The 17921-nt window shown below is 40.7% G+C and overlaps 1 protein-coding gene across 2 annotated transcripts in view; it reads left to right on the top strand.

Moving 5' to 3' along the window:
* Nucleotides 1–14041, top strand: part of ARHGDIB (Rho GDP dissociation inhibitor beta) — a 28091-nt gene extending 14050 nt beyond the window's left edge. For both annotated transcript variants that reach the window (XM_089523818.1, XM_089523819.1), the window contains exons 2-6: nt 178–422; nt 2730–2813; nt 7494–7570; nt 12512–12575; nt 13338–14041. In XM_089523818.1, the coding sequence (XP_089379944.1) occupies nt 245–422; nt 2730–2813; nt 7494–7570; nt 12512–12575; nt 13338–13537 (603 nt within the window). In that variant the 5' untranslated portion in view covers nt 178–244 and the 3' untranslated portion in view covers nt 13538–14041. The remainder of the gene's footprint in view (nt 1–177; nt 423–2729; nt 2814–7493; nt 7571–12511; nt 12576–13337) is intronic.
* The last annotated feature ends 3880 nt before the right edge of the window (nt 14042–17921 follow it).

Genomic DNA, 17921 nt, shown 5'->3' with positions numbered 1-17921 from the left:
GATGAGATATTAATGGCTCCTTGCACTGTTGTATAGAAATGAGTACAGCCTGATCACTGCATGTCTGAATTCAAGAGAATCTTCTTCTAATACATGAGAAATGCCATTGATACTTGTGCTTTTGGTGCTATTGAGATTGCTGTACCAGTGACCAAAGTATTGTTCTGTTTCCATCAGAAGCCCAGCTGACAACCTCCTCCTTTCACACAAACGACCAACTTCCTCTTCTGAGGCCAGGGTGACCATGACTGAGAAAGACCCAGAGGTGCACGTGGAAGAAGATGAAGATGAACTAGACAGCAAATTGAACTACAAACCCCCACCTCAGAAGACACTCCAAGAACTGCAAGAGTTGGACAAGGATGATGAAAGCCTTGCAAAGTACAAAAAGTCCCTGCTGGGGGATGGGCCAGTGGTGGCAGGTATGGCTCAGCATGTTGAGTAAGGGGGCTGGACCAGGACCAAAAGGCTTTCAGAATAGGGAAGAAGCCAGTATTGACACACAGTGGCTGTCATTCTGTTGGTTAGTCTCAACTAGAGTAGACACATTGAATCAATTAATGACTAGTGAATCAGCATATAAATTCAATTGATTCAGTAGGTCTACCTTAGTCAGGATTAACAATTTGTGGAGCAGGGGCCCTCCAGATATTGTTTCATCATTCCTCATCATTGGATACACTGACTGGGACAACTGGTGCTGAAGGAATTGCAATCCAACAGTATCTGGAAGGCTTCAACAATCAATCCTTGATGTAGAACTAGTATTGTCACTAATGGAGAGTATCCAGAAATACCATCCTAACCATGAAGGAGAGTTGTAACTATGTTGGCCAACCTCTCTGATCTTGAGTAAGTTTGCTGTGATGCAACATCCATTTCTGAATAGATTGCTTTCAGGAAGAACCAAAATCTGTTTTCAGAATTCATGTCTCCTCTGTCTCTCTTGTTTGGCTAGTGGCTTTTGTGTTACATTAGTGTAGTTGTTTAGCATGTGAAAGAGTTCAAAACCGATCAGCAACAATGAATAAGAAAAGATCTAGCAGTATTGATGTAGGCTTATGTCCAGGACTTAGGAGAGCAGATGCCCAGAGTACATTCATCTAGCATGTGTTTTGAAGTACTGAAGTTAAATTGAATTAAGTAAGGAATTGGGAGTGTGTTGTTAGACTGAGATGTTGTTAGAAGACTGTTAGACTGCCAGATATTGTTAGAATGCAGCTAGCATTTAACATGTACATTTGTATTATGTAAAGTTACATTTCTATTGGCTATGCTGGCTGTAGAAGATGGTAGTTGCAGTCCAGCAACATCTAGATTAGAGAGTTGCATATTCCCCAGCTCTGAATAAAGACATATGTGCCTTTAAGGCTGCATTTTTAGCAGGTATAGAATATAGGTCTGTAATATGTATCCATTCTAATTGAATTATGTGAAGCTTAGTTTAGGCATAGTTTGAGTTGGACTACTCTTGTTGAGGATTTTCAGGAATGTGAAGCTGGAAATATTTATGACTTTATTATTTTAAGAACCATGTGGGTGGAATTGTTATTTTTGTGAAAAGAAGGGACTGAACCCATAGGCTGCAATTCTAAGCATATCTACAAGCAAGGAGAGGTGCAGTTCATATAACTGACCAAATCATGTGGTTGAATCTGCCCTACTTTCCTGTATCTAGAAAGATATCAGGGATTCATATCAGGAGAAGAAGGGTTCAGCCTTGCCATTCTGTTAGTTGTTTAGTGTTCTGTGAGCCAGGATGTTTTAGCAGGAGAGCACTGAAGCATGTGCAGCACATGAAGCAACACATAAAGTACTCTTTGATCCCTAAGTGGGATTTTTGAGTGATTCTGAAGATTTTGTTTTTTTGTTTTTTGTAAACTGGATCCAAGTCCCATTCAACTTGTTGGAAATTATTAGCTCAGGAAGCATCTTGATATTCATAGTATTCTTTGAGCATTCCTCTGTATCTTGGAGACAGGGAGATACCGTATTTTCCATATAAGACGACTGGGCGTATAAGACGACCCCCAACTTTTCCAGTTAAAATATAGCGTTTGGGATATACTTGCTGTATAAGACTATTCCGATACACACCAAATAAAAAATTAAAAAACATGAGATTTGATTTCAGTATGGTAATTTTAATTGCAATGTTTATGACATGCAGGTACTTAGCAGGAAAACTTGTTTTATACAAAGCCTGTTTGGATTTGTCATCTCTCCCTGCCTGCCCAGCCCTCCCTGTCTCCAAAACTATCAGAGCGGTAGTGCAAACACAGCTCTTTTTTCCATACCCCGGGCGTCCTGGATGCCTGCAGCTTGCTCCGCCCTTCACTTACACCTTCCCGGTAAGGTGCCCCTCACCTTGTCAACAGGACCGCGTTAAGTCACTTCTTTCCACGAATCCTGGTGAATCGCCACATACGGTGGGAATGCAGCCGTGGCCGTTTTTGAACTCCCCCCACCATATGCGGTGACCGCAGATTCTCCAGTCCGGCTTGGAGGTTTCAGTACCTGCCCTATAAGACAATACCCGGCATATAAGACGACTCCTGACTTTTGAGAAGATTTTCCTGGGTTAAAAAGTAGTTTTATATGCCAGAAAATACAGTAATTATTATGAAATGGAAGCAATACTGCAAGCGTCTTTGTGAAGTGGGGAAGGGAAGCTCTCCACAATGTCTTCCTATTGGATAACATAGCATCTTCCCTCTCTGATTCTACAGACCCAACGATTCCAAATGTGACTGTAACTCGGCTCACTTTGGTATGTGATACTGCTCCAGGGCCGATCACCATGGATCTTACTGGTAGGTGACATCTTCTTTTCACTTCAAAAAGGGATGATAAGTGATTCATGAGCATGCATGAAGTTGGTATTCTGAATACATAGAAAACTCTCTAGGACAGGGGTGGCGAACTGATGGTGAATTGGCTATTTTTGGACCTCAGATTACATTAACCCTGGCCAGCATAGCCAGTGGTCAGAGATGATATCTGAAGTCTGACAGTATCTGAAGGTGCCTAGGTAATAACACAGGTACCCACATTATAGCATCATTTAGCATTTGTTCATCTTTATAATATTTATTTTTTGCTGTGTGCCTTCAAGTTGTTTCTGACTTATGACAACCCTAAGGTGAATCCATCTAGTGGGTTTTTTGGAGTGGGTTCAGAGGGGTGTGCCTTCCTCTGTGGTTGAGACAGGATGACTTGCCCAGCGTCACCCAATGATTGAGCAGAGGTTTGAACACAAGTTTCCTGAAGTCCTAGTCCAACAATTGAATGAATCCATGCTGGCTCAATTTCTTTGTATCTCACCTTTTACCCAGTTTTGGGACTCAAGCAGCCTTCAGTTTAGTTAAAAACTTACAAAAAGTCAACATTAAATAGAATTAAGTTATTACCTATACTAAAACAACTTAAAACATACACTTATAATTGATAAGGTGTTATTAAAAGCAGGACAATTTAAAACAATGTACACATTTCAAGTTTGGGGTATGTCATATATGTTATCTTATAATTGGTATAATACCATTGTAAGATAGGCCAAGGTTATCCTTAGGATATAAGAGGAGTCCCACTTGGTGAGACCATAGGTATATAAAGTGTATAGTAGCTTCATGGTGGGATGAAATAAAGTTTGAATTTGGGATTTCTTGGTTCGTAGCTGCTCTCAAGCCCCATCTTTCATATTTCCTCGGGATGCATCGGGAATTTTATCCAGTTTAATATGTGTGTGTGTGTAGGAAAAAAATGTCAATGGCAAGGGACAGACCACCCAAAAAGGGTGGCCTGCCAGCGGCCTAATTTCCTCCGGAGGGAAGCCTCAGCTGCCAAACCACGCTGCTTCCCTATGGAGTAAACAAAGAACCCAGTAAAACCAGGTTCTTTTTGAGCTGCAGGGGCAGCGTGACGCATTCATTACGTAAGTGCTGCATTGCAATGTGCGGATGCCACACGGCGCTTATGTAACAATGGCGGCGCCCGTGTACACAGTGCTCCGCCATTGTTATGGCACCCGCACATACCAGGGTTAGGGAACGTGCGGTTGGTGGTCACTCCCTATCCTTAGAATTGGCGCCGGTACGCCGCTTTATGGCAGTCTGTGCCATGCCAATGACAGTTTGGGGCATGTGCAAAAAAGTTATTTCCAAGCTAGAAAGGGGATTTGTCCTCATCCATCTGAAACCCAAATTCACATTTAACTCACTTTCTTGCCTAAGTAATGTGCTTTTAACCTGTTGTTGTGCTCTGTGTGCGATAAGCATTAGTGAATTTGCTTGCTTTTCCGGGATGCCAACACTTTAACCATTTTTGGGAGGGAAGCACATAGGTCCCCGTGTGAAAAAGTCCAAGGTCTCTGTTAAGTTGTAGAATATAAAACAAAATCAAAATTCTATTAGCAGCAGAAAAGTAATTTCCTGTGATATCCAGGTTGTCTCAAAGGAAGTTACTTTTCTGGTGCTAATGGAGATAGAATTTTATTTCCTGTCTTTTATTCCCCTTTCCCTGTTCCAGGGTGATCAAACATCATCCTTTTCCAGAACATGGCCTACATTTCATCCTTCTGCCTAGGAGGGATTTCAAAATGTCCTCCATTTTGAGCATGACTAAGAAGCATGGATTTACGGATTGAAGCAGCCATGGCTTGAAAATATTTAAAAAATACATAAATTCTGAAAGGAAAACCTTGATTTTGTCATTTTATATAAGGGACACAGTTTCACTATGCCATTGTATTTAACAGGACTTGAGCATCCATGGATTTTGGTATCTCCAGAGGTCCTGGAACCAAACCCCAGTGGATAACAAGGGCTCATTGTATCACTCTTTTGTGAATTTTGGAATTTGTTGTATTTTCCTGCACAGCCTACACGACTGCCACAAATATGTCACCTCAGGACTGGTTGACCTCAAAGATTCCCCTTTTCCAAAGCTGTATGATGCTTGCCAGTATTAGATTCTGGAAATTCTTCCTGAAGCTCTTGTGTCTTTAAATTGTTGAGTGTAATAAAGACTAGAGCTTGCTATCATTTCTTCCTTGCTGGCACAGCACTAGAACAACTGCCTCTTTGCAAATTAGTAGCAGCAGCTTGCATTTCTACAGAGTTCAGTGTCAGCCAGAGAGAGTCATGCTTCACCTTATATGGGCTTCTTACCTGGTGAGAGAGGAAGTCAGGGCTTAGTAAACCTCAGATGTTTCCTTTTCAGCTGAAATCTCTTGAGGGTGTGTGTGGCAATTGTGTTCTTGTGTGCCTTCATGTTGTTTCTGACTTATGTCAAACCTATCATGTGGATTTTCTTGGCAAGATTTATTCAGAGAGGGGTTGCCACTGACTTAGGGTGAACCTATCATGGGCTTTTCAATATATGGGTGTATGTGTTGCCTTTGTCTTCCTCTTGAGGCTGAGAGAGTAGGATATGCCCAAAGACACCCACTGGTTTCCATGGTTGAGTGGGGAGTTCAACCCTGGTCCCCAGAGTTGCAGTCCAGTGCTCAAACCACTACACCACACTGATGGGGAGTAGCAATACCACAATATATATATATATATATATATATATATATATATATATATATATTAATTGTAAGACATTATACAGCATACAGTTTGTGAGTCTTCTAGTCTGCACTTACTCCTTACTCTTCCCTCAGTTCCTGTTCATTTCAGTGGAATTTGCACAAAGAAAGTTGTATTCTTTGATTCTGATTTCAGTAGAATTGCAGAAATACAGAAGCATATAGGACCAAACATTCATTCTTCAAGAACATGGGCAGTTGGGCACATTCAAATCTACATTCTCATCTGCATTTTGTTAGAGTTGTAGAGTTGGGAATCCAGGCCAGAATCCTATTGTTGAGTTATACCAGTGTAGTTATGGCCTTCTTAAGCAATTATGGCTGTGAAAGAAGTAAGCTTTGGAGATGTAGCCTGCTTGCACGTAACAGACTGAGTCCGCATCCCCTCGCTACTACTATATCTCCCTGGGAAAAGTGCATCCACTGGTGTAGTGTACCAAAAAGATTCTGTATCTCATTGAGTCATAACATTCACTTGGTGATCTTGGGCTAGTCACTCTCAGCCTGACCTACCTTACAGGAATGTTGTGAGTATAAAATGTGGGTTTTTGTTGTTGTTGTTCTTATTGTGTGCTTTCAAGTAATTTTCAACTTATGGTGACCCTAAAGCAAACTTATCATGGGGTTTTCATGGCAAGATTTGTTCAGAGGTGGTCTGTCATTGCCATCCTCTGAGGCTGAGAGTGTGTGACGTGCCCAAGGTCACCCAGGGGGTTTCATGGCTGAGCTGGGAATTGAACCCTGGTGCGGGAAAGTTATGTACACCACACTGAGCTTATCGGAGGAGAGGCTGCATATAATTATCAGTAATAAACTATAACGTACATGTGAACTACAGAGTTACAAAACTAGTTTAAAAATCATTTTATGTCTCCAAGAAACTGTGGAAGCAGCAGTTCAGTGGAGGTGGGTTGGATGGAGGTGTGGAGAAAAGTGTTAGGGATCTGCTAACAGGGATGCTCAGAATCTCTTCAGACAACTTCCAGGATTCTTTGTAGGAAGCTACTGGTGATTCATTTAAAACATATGCCAACTTTGATTAAAATGTATTCCAATTGAGCTGGTATAAAGTTGTTCTACAGTATTTTCAGTTGAGCATATGTTTAAAATTACTATGAATGTTTCCAGTCTGGTATGTTACAATCCAGTCAAAATGGTGGTTCCCAAAATGGATTGTTTGAGGGAGCAAGCCCCCTTAATCCCATTTTTACAGGTGTTTTCACACACACACACACACACACACACACACACACACACACACACACATGAAACCCTTTTGTTTAAACCCAGAACTTTTTCTATTAAACATTACATCCAGTTTGGACAAAGAGTTCAAAAAAAGAGAACTGGGGAGTAATACTATATATGGTATCAGTAGCAAGGATTTTGTTTGCCCAAAAATGGAAATTACCAACAGCAGAAGAGTGGTTACTTAAGTTGATATGATAGAAATGGATAAGATGACCCACCAGTTGAAAGACAAATCATCAAAAAAGCAGACGAAAATTGGTTAAAAGTTAAAAATTATTGGAACATTATATAGCCAGGTCTATATAACATTAATTGAAAGATCTATTTGACACATACCTAACACAGAATGGTTAGTTGTATACCTGGAAGCCTCTAGGGCTGCTTTTCACCTTATAAAAACATGTTGAAGAGGTTTGGGTGCATCTGGAGCCCTTTGGGGTCACAGAAGGATAAGAACTGGAAGCTGACTCATGGGCTTTTGGGTCCTACCCTTGCAAGATTTCAAACTAAAGCATCCCCAGCAGAAAGCCTCCAATCCCTGGCAGATGCACACACCTGCTGCACTTATAAACGTCTGAGTGGCAGTTGAGGCTAGAAAGTGTGTTCTTCACTGCCAGTCATAGCAAAACTAAATTTGTTTCCTCTGCTGCAGGTGACCTTGAAGCTCTCAAGAAAGAAATCTTCGTATTAAAAGAAGGATCAGAATACAGAGTCAAGATCCACTTCAAAGTGAGTTTATTTCCTACCAAGGTCTTCAAATGCTGGATTCTGTCCTGTTCTATGGATGTCTTCTCTTCAGGCTGGCCCAGGGCAAAATTGCACATTGCTGGTTTATGTCTTTCATATTTTATTCTAAGCAGTAAACTACAGTTGGCCCTCCACATTTTCGGCTTTGACATTTGCAGATTTGATTATTTGCGGTTTTGGTTAATTATTCTCTCTAGGAGTCTCTTAAGTCCTCCAGTGCAACTCTGCCAGAAGTTGACCATAGAATTCTACTGGAGACCCTAGAAGTTCCTGGAGAAAAACATTTCTGTAGGCATTTGTCCAGCATGATTTTATGATCAATGTCTGGCAGATGTTGACCACAGAGTTGCACTGGATGACCTGGGGAGATTCCTAGGGAGATGTTTGCTCAGGTAAAAAGAAGTGGGTTTTTTTAAATTTGCGTTTTTTTCTCATTCACGGGGGTCCTTCAGCTAACTTCAGCTAATGTGGAGGGATCACTGTAATGCTAAATTGGTGTGCAATGTGGACATACAACAGTGAGATATTCCAAAATGAGATGTTTTTTATAGACACATATCTAATGTTTTGGGGCTGGTTATTTGACCTCACATGGCACTTTCAAAGAACGTTTATTTTTCCATGGTTTGTAATAAACCTTGACGAATTTGTCAGTTGTCAGAAGAATTGTTTGGATAAAAGCCTGAATATAATTATCTTAGAGATTGCCTAATCATAAACAATAAATCAAGTGGGAAAATGGGTTAGTGTGGTAGCTCCATCAGCTTCCTTAAAACTAGAGACAAAGCTATTGGAAAATTGTCTAAATAATAATAATTAAACCCTACTTGTAAATCAGTTATTATCTTTGAGAACAGTGCATCAAAATGAATATTGTGACTAAATTTATCATTTCAAAGTTCTGTAAGTCACCAGTTTCTCTACAAAGTAACTATCGTATATTAGATTATCTTGCACACTTCTGTATTACCATATATACTAGACTATAAATCGTCCTCATGTACAAGTTGAGGGCATGTTTTGGGGCCAAAATTATGTATTTTGCTATGATCGTGGATAAGTCGAGGGTAAAATTTAGGGGCATATAGCAAAGGATCTAAAGGATGATGCAAAGCAAAACAATGTCAAAGAACTTATAAAATTTCAGCAGACATAACTCTTTGTGCTTACTCTTAAGACTGGATGGATGAGAGAGTAGAGGGGATCGGTGTTTCACATATTGTACTCTTGCTTTTCACTAGGAGATGGTTCCTTCTTTTAAGTAAGAGTTAAGATACAATACTTACATTGACCTATGGATAAGTCGAGTCAGTTTTTTGGGGTCAATTTTTTGACCTAAATTTCTAGACTTATACATGAGTATATACAGTATGTTTTCTCATTCTGCAATGTTAATGATCTTCTAAAACCAATTTGACTGTAGTGTGAGAATGTTCTTTTTCCAATATTAGGCTAAAGAAGTAGTTAGCAAATTAATAATCATTTCTAGATCTGTTTCCCCCTAGTCTCACACTTCCCTTCAACTAGTTTGAAAAAAACCTCACAGGATCTTCTGCAACCTGATATCCCATAACTTCCTAAATCTAAAACATAACTGAATGTCATATTTGCCTCTCAGATGTATTTCCTGGTTTAAATTTTTCTTTGGTTTCTTGGATTGTGTGGAAGAGATCTCTAGTTTTTCCTTTTTTGCTGTCATCTTCTATTTCTCTACATTGACTATTATAGTACTGTGTGCCCTTGACATCCATGGGTTCGGTATCTGCAGATTTGAGTGACCATGGATTGAAATGAGGAACCATTTAATTATTTTTAACCTGCAATGACCAGGCTGAGAAGCGGTCCCAGGGCAATAGCGAAGGCTGCTGCAGCAAGACCTGGACAAGCCGCTGCCTCCCCTCATAGAAGTCAATTCCACCACAAAGACACAATCAGAACTTAAACCTCACTCTCTTTCATACCTTCACATCACAAAGGCGCTGCCAAAATTTAAATCCCTGCCTTACTCAGTTTCCCACCCTCTCACAAGGGACTTTATCACATGTGAGGAATTTCTCTTAATTTCGAATGAAAAGAAAGTGGGGTCAGGCACGCTTTCACGTGAATTTGCTAGTTCAGCAAATTTACGTGAATGCGAATTGCATTCGAATTGGCTTCCCATTGCCCAAAAATAGCATGCCATTGCCCGAATTTGCGTGTGGCAGTCTATCACGCAATAACGTGAAACCTCATGATTGCGCTCGGACTGACTTCCCATTGCCTGAATTTGCGTGTAGTGGGTTATCAGGCAATAACGTTAAACCCCATGATTGCGTTCAGATTGCCATTGGATTATACTTCCAATTTCCCTTGTCTGATAAACTCCAAGGAAGCCTCTCCCAGAATTTAAACTGCCTCACTCCGTTTCCCACTTTCTCACAAGGAAGCCTCTGACAGAATCTAAACCCCTTACCCACCAATACACCTCCTTGTCCCACTCCTTCAGCTGCCCCTCCCTGAGGTGGGTCAGTGGCAAAGAGATTTAAAATCTGGCAGAGGCTTTGTGATGGGAAGGCTGAGAAAGTGGGGAACAGAGTCAGGAAAGGTTTAAATTCTGGAAGAGCTTTCATGATGGGAAGGTGGGAAACAGTGCAAGAAGCTTTCCTGGTGCCTGGATCTTGTTGCCCAGGTAATTTTAAATGTTAAATACTGACTCGAGCATTTGTGGTTTTTGGTATCTGTGGGGCATTCTGGAACCATCCCCTGTGGATACTGATAGCCCACTGAAGTTCTGCATGTCCCTGCATGCAAGTTATTGAACTGTTACATTCAGGTTTGTGAATCTGTTTCTGGCACCTTTTACTTTTGCTTCTTGTCTGTTCTTAACTGCTTCGTTTTTTATCCATTTAGGTGTCTCTTTCTTTTTTGCTGCAGATAGTGTCAGTTTGCTTTCCTCTCTGACAATGTCCCTGGCTTCAGTCTGTTCTTCTGGTTCTCAGTCAATTAATTAGCTTTAATAGTGCAAATCCATTTTTAACATTATTTTTAAAATCTAAAGGGATGTTCCACAAGTTGTATTTTGGAATGATAAATGTTTTAGTGTTCTTTAAATTTACTCTAATATTTGATATCAGTTCATGTGCTGTGTCAGAATCTGTTCCTAGTCTTGTTTTTGCAGAGAGAATTGAGTTACTCCATCTTCTGCTTCCTATTATGTATTCTATTTGATTCCTATATTGGCCATCAGTGATTTCCATGTACAGTGCGCCCTTGGCTTATGCGGGGGATCCATTCTGGACCCCTCCGCATAAGCCGAATAGCGTGTTAGCTCAAGTCCCATTCGATTGAATGGGGCTCATGCTCATGGCGCGGGAGGGTACACACTCTATGGGCTTGTGCACTATTCATTCTCCTGTCGCACGGCTTCCACATAAGCTGGAAGCCACGTATAGAGCATCCGTCTATAGCGTGGGCGCACTCTATACAATCACTGCTTTGGTTGCTTAAAGAGTGTGTTTGCAATAAAGTGTTGGCTTTACAACATCAAATCAGTCACTCACTTGCTTCATTTCCTGATCCTTGGCCAAATTTTCCTACAATGTTTGATTCTGCTCTGTTTTCTACTTAAGCATTCTACTTGCTTATGATTAACAAGTCCTGTTTGTGTTTGTGAACAATTTCCTTCTGGACTCCAGCACAAAATCTTTCAATTTCTTTTTCTCCGGGTTTTCCCAGAAGTCTTATTGATATTATTCAGTCAATACTTTGCATTATATTCTTTGATTGCTTTTGCTACATCTGCCCTCATTATTAATGCCACCTCTTTCTTCTTAGATTTTAATTTCCTGAGTAAAACTTCAACTCACTCACCTGAAGTATTGTAATATTTATACGTTCCATTTTTTGCTTTGCTATGTCTACCATCCCTGATTGATGCTTCTCACATTGTTCCTATAATATGATTTGTGTAGCTTTGGATGTTTCTTTCACCTCTGAACACATCAACAGGTGAACATCTTTTTGACTTGATTCCAGCTGCATCATTAGCCACAGTGCTACCTGTAGTTGCCCTCATACCCCTGTAGCTCGTTGAGTGCCACCTCGTCTAGGAGTTTCATTTTCTGTCACTGTTTCTATTTCATTTGGATTGTCTTATCATAGCGATTTTTTTTGGGGGGGGGGAGGGTAAAAGACATTAAAAAGGAGTTTGCTGTACCTTCTGCTGCACAGTACTAACTAACAAGTGTTGGCTATAGTGCCACCTCTGAGAGATCCTCTGCCAGTATGTGTGTGTGTGTGTGTGGGGGATGCGCAACAGTTTACCAGTATGGTAATATGGTTGTCTCTCCTTCAGATCTTCCCAGTTAACATTGAGAGGCTGCTGCTTGAAGGGGTGGGCCACAGCACACATCCTTGTTCCTCTTGATGAATATAGTTACTTGAATACCTCATTAGAATTCTCAGCCTTAAAATCTTTTTTGGATTCTTCCCCTATCCCACGTGATGCCCTGGGCTAGACAGAGCAGAGCTTAGGAGAGTTATTTTTGGGGGGCCACATCACTGAATGTCTGGAAGAAATGAAGGTACTGCAATCTGCAGTTGTTCCCATGGTCAACTTCTAAATGAAACATGTTTAGAAGTCTATCTCACTACTAAGTGTGCTGGAAAAAACTCATCAAAGAGCTGAGGGTCTACATTGTGACTGCCAAGAAGAAGCAATCTTAGATTGAACTACAAAATCCTGTTTGTGTGCACCAGCTCGCAAGTCTGTTTTTCTCTGTACCATTTCCAGTAGTTAAAAAAGGATAGTGAGAGATGGTAGGAAATGGCATGAACAAGCAGAAGATGAGGAGGGAAACAAAGAGAAGAGGACACTCCTGTTACCAAGGGGAAAAGGGCAACAGAAATTTGAACTCAGTTGCACACTCTGCTTTTATTTTGCAGGTTAATAGAGAAATTGTATCTGGCTTGAAATACGGGCAGCACACTTATCGGACAGGAGTAAAAGGTGAGTAAAGCAGTGTTTTCCTCTTCTTCAGCAATACTCCTCTCCATCTCTGCAGATGTTGATGCAGTGTTTTCCTGTTATCTAGTCTTCTCAAATTTAAATTTGTACAAATACAAATTTGTAATAGAATGGAGGAATGAAATAATAGCTACAAATGTTTGTTCCTGCATGTGGATCCTAGGGCCTGCTGGTGGCTGCAAGGCTTTGCTTGCCCTAGGCTTTTAAGATAGGCCGAGGTCAGTTTGAGATACAAGTAGGCTGCTATCTGCTCAATATAGCCAGGTGTTTTACTGTGACACTTGGCAGAGGGCCACATTTTTCTCTTCACGCGAGACATCCATTCCAAGGCTGCGGCACTTTTAAACTGACCACTGTTGACATCCATGAGCAACAGTTTATGCTCTTACAGCCTAACCTAGGCTTTGCATTGCACCTTTGCAAGCCATATTCAGTGTATGTTTCTGAAAGTGTGCCAGAGGTCTATTGCTTTCTCTGTGCATGTCTAGCTTAGCAGCATATGTGCTATCTGAGATCAGCACAGGTCTGGTACCTCTGTATTCTGATTAAAATATTACTCTGCTGGATTACAGCTTCTAGATTTCTTCAGCCAGCATGACTAGTTGCCCTGCTGGGGGGGATGAGGTGGGGGTCTTTGGGGGGTTGTAGTCCCTCCCCCAAAAAACTTTCCAAGTTCTGGTTCTGTCCTTTCTCTGATGAGCTACTGTAAGACAGACTCTTTTCTTGTGGGTTGTTATCTCATAGTGGACAAAGCTACATTCATGGTGGGCAGCTATGGACCACGGCCAGAAGAATATGAATTCATGACACCTCTGGAGGAAGCACCCAAGGGCATGATGGCTCGAGGGAACTACCGCAACAAGTCCTTCTTCACTGATGATGATAAGCACGACCATCTCACTTGGGAATGGAACTTGGCCATTAAGAAGGAATGGACAGAATGAGTTCCACTTCACTTCCTTTTCTTTTCTTCCTCTGCCAACTGTGCTGTATTACAGCCATGCCAGTCTCTGGCACTTGCATGCCATGCTTCCTCCCCACAACCCACTTGGCTCTTTTAATGTCACAAGAATATCTGCTAGCGCAGGCCTCTGGACAGATTTTATCTCTCCTGCTGCTTCACTGTAAATAATCACAAGGAATTAAACTGGGACAGACCATAATTTCTCTGCTTGCACAGGATCAGTCCTTGAAGTGCCTTTGCTAGGAAGATTCATGGTTGTCAGCCTACTCCTATTAATATCAGGGCAGATAGGTTGTACCCCATCTAAAGATTCACTGGAAACATTTTTGCCTGTGGGTGGATTCAATATCTTTAAGCTTATTCTAGTGTCATTTACAAAACTGCATTTTGAAATCTTGCCTTTATTGGTAACAGGAGATACAGTTTCTGCCTTAGCTTGTCATGATTTCAGTGTCTTTGAAAATAAAACCAGTTTTGTCCTTTGCTTCTGAGTGAGACTCTCATGTTTCATTTAATATAGCAATTTGTTTTGTCCTCTATGCATGCAGAGTATCAAGCTTGTGTAAATATATAAAAAGTATTAAAAATATTTCCCGACACTTATTTTTCATGTATCATATGTAACAGTTGGGAGAATAAGCTGGCCTCTTATGACTGGGGTTATGGAGACATTTTCTCAATTTTCTTAGAGCATTTTCTTGTGTTGCATAGGATTTATTGTATGTTTATATGCTTCAAGATTCTATATAGTGAAAGTGGGCAGAAGGGAGATTTTTGGTAATTTGAGGATATTGGCAAGAATTCGATAGCAGTAACTTAATTATTCCCCACACACATTAAATTCTACTGGAACGGAGAAAGATTTGGGTGAACAGGATGGATTTCTGTGTGGAAAGACTCTGTTCAGTTCCTGCACTCAGGGTTCTTTAATTCTAAGTGTATGCCTTTTCCACCAGGATCTAACTGCTAAGATTGTGGAATCCATGATGGAGCTTGTGCCTACCCATTGTGATAGGGTCATAAATGGCCATGTATGGAAGATATCAGGCTGGGGAGAATCAAGTGAGAATGTAAAAAACTAAGTTGTGATAGAATGGTTCTAAGGGTAGTAGAAATGCAGAGAGCAATGCTCGAATCCAGAACATTTCTTTCAATCCCAGAGCTTGAACGTTACATTTGAAAACTAATTTTATAATGCTAAATATTACCAAGAACACCAATAACTGCAGTTGTTCAATTGGTTCAGTTATCCTTAACTCATCATTTGGGATTTTGGTGTTGAGCAAGATAATGGGATTTACAGAGGATGGCATGGAGGTCTTCACTGTTGACCTTGGAGAAGCACAATTGTTACTGGTTTCTTCAAAATAATTATTTTTGTCCATTTAAAACTGCCTTCCTCCAACCTGGATCCCCCCCCCCCCACACACACAGACCAAAAGCCCAAAATGGGGCTGTTTTCTAGGAATTGTGGGAGTGCAACCGATCTGGGAATTATCAAATTGGGGAAGGCTGCCCTAAAACATGGATCTCATCTTACAGCCTCTTCAGTTCAGTTTGTCATTTATCTACATGTCTCTTTTCATGTTACTCCAACCAACATGCCCACTTCACTCACCCTTCACATGTCTTGTTTCTTAAAGGTTATAAGTTATTTATTTGAGTAGAGAGCGTTGATCTCAAGTACAGCATTAAATGGATAGCTACAAAGACAACAGGTGGAGAATTACTAGAAATGGTTTGAGAGTCTGAGTATTTGCAGAGTGGTTTTATGCCCAACTGAATCACTGTGTCCTTCTTGTCAACCCACTCCCAATCAAGAATTGTGGACTGAAAATATCAGGGTTAGTGTGCAAGTTTTGTAAGCAGGAACCTGGGTCCCAACTTCAATACATAACATTTCTAATTTAAAGATCACATATCATCTCTAATATATCCCTTTATTCTTAGCACATACCTTAACTAATACTGATTGGTCTAAATCTCTTGACCTCATGTCAGGTTAATGAAAGAAAGGGTATTTGCATTTATTAATCTTTGATGAGTGAATTCTGGTTCTAAAAACTAGATGACAGAAATTTGCAAAAGCAGAAGTAAACCTTAGAGGCTTAAGAATGTCTCCGTTGGATCATCTGGGTGAATGGGTTTATTACAGGTGGATGGTGAATTCCTATCCTACTTACCTAGGGAGTATGTGTCACTTAAAGTTAAGACTTACTCAGACTTACTTTGGAATAGCTTTTTAACAAACACATTATAACAGGTAAAAGGATAGCTTTATCTTTTTGCTCTCACTTAACAAAACCTCTCATACACTTGTATGACCAGACTCACTGAAGAAGGAGCTGGGTAAATAGAAGAATGAGAAAGTGGGGGAGACTAGCCAAGAGAGAAGGAAGTGGAACAGAGTTTGTGAAAAAAACTTACTACTTGATTTATGTAAGATCTTAGCACTGTGTGAGTAACACGTTAACACATTGCAAAATCCCTGTATACAAACATTGCACGCAAGGATGGACTACAAGCTGTCAGAAACATCAATTCAGATAGTACAGTACTGTAACAGACCTATCCATCAAGGTCTGCCACTTAGTTCTCACACGCAACTACTTCACTTTTAGTAATATATACCTTCAAGTTAATGGTACTGCCAAGGGCACTCCCACTGCAACACCATATGCCAACATCATGGCTGAACTGGAACAACACTTCCTTAACTCCTGTACCCAGAAACCTCTCACCTACCTGAGGTACACTATCTTCATAATTTGGACTCATGGAGAGGACTCAGTCAAGACATTCCACCAGAGTTTTCAACAACTTCCACCCTACCATCAAGCTCAACCTGGAACTATCAACAGAATTAATTTAATTTCTAGACACCACTGTACAGGTACATCTAAGGACAACACTAGTGCAAACCCACTGACTACTACAAATACAAGCCTCCAGTTTCCACCCTGAACACACTACCAAATCCAGAGTTTATATCCAGATACAATGCAATTGTATCTGGTTGGACTCACAAGACTGACACCAAACTCATGGAATTACAACAAACTGCAGAATCCACCATATGAAGAGTAAAAAAACGCCTTGTACCTAGGACTAATCTATTACAGAACAGACTAATGACAGGAAATGAAAGAACCTCACTAGTGGTCACATACAGCTCCCAACTGAGATGAACTATAATCACATGTAAGGATATACTAAAACAGTTAAAAATACCAAAACATTAAAACAATGAAACTATATACAGACCATTAAACTTTCAAATCCAGCATCACAGAGTATTAAGAGCATCAACAATACTCACCTCAGCTAAATATAAATATATTTCTATTTTTCCTTTGTCCCCCCATGACCATCATTAAAACTGAACTTGTCATCTCATCACCATACTCACAAGATTTGATTTTTATTGCTATTCACACATTCAGCCTGCTCATTCATAACTACAGTATAAAGGTCTGTTCTATAAAGTCTGTTCCCAAGTACTTCACTCCATGTATCTGATGAAGTAGACCTAAGCCTACAAAACCTTAAGCTTCTAACTTCTTTCTCTGAGGGCCAGAACAAACTGACTGAAAAAATGGCTTCCAGGTGACTTGAGGGCATCACATTTAGACGCCACACACCTCCCCAAGATATTCAGAAGCCACTCTGGCTGACCATACATGGGCTGCTTCAAGACACTCTGGGGGCACGGTGTTTATGCGGCGCATGCTGCCGGAGTGGCTTGAAGCTGCCCTGGGGTTGCAGTCAGGCTGCCTAAGGCAGCTTTTTACCAGCCCAAATAGGAGTATATTTTTTCTGCACCTATTTCGACCAGCTCCATGGTGGACTGGGGCTGTGGTGTGTGGTTGCCACGGTGCTGTGCCAAGCTGTCTTGGGGTGGCCCCAATCCACCCTTTTTGGTCAGTTTGTTCTGGCCCTCAGTATCAATGCAAGATCCATGTGGATACATTAGAAACAAGTTCATTGCAGCTTACTCCAAATAATATTTTAGCATGGTTGGAATTCATAATCACAGTTACAAATGGCATAACCTAAAGTTACACATTAATAACCGATTTGTACTCATGATTCCTATATATTCAATAGTGTATGGGATACGTGGCAGTCGTAAAAGTGCTGTCTAACAGAATTCTAAGTAAAGTTGTATAATTGTGTGTATTTGTGTAGCACAGCTGCTTTGCTAACAAAGTGAATATATAGCATGCAACACTGAAGGAGCTTAGAACATTACTCATTTCTTATCTCAGAGGAAGTCTGTTTGACTGTTCTCAGGTGTTTTGCTCCCACAGCTTTAGGGGGTTGCCTCACCTAATTAAACAGAGTCTGTTTAAGCTGCCTGTCTA

Source organism: Sceloporus occidentalis, unplaced genomic scaffold (genome assembly GCF_023333645.1).
Source record: "Sceloporus occidentalis isolate IW3139 unplaced genomic scaffold, rSceOcc1.0.p SCAF_5, whole genome shotgun sequence".
Classification (NCBI taxonomy): Eukaryota; Metazoa; Chordata; class Lepidosauria; order Squamata; family Phrynosomatidae; genus Sceloporus; species Sceloporus occidentalis.
This window is presented reverse-complemented; position numbering and strand designations above follow the sequence as displayed.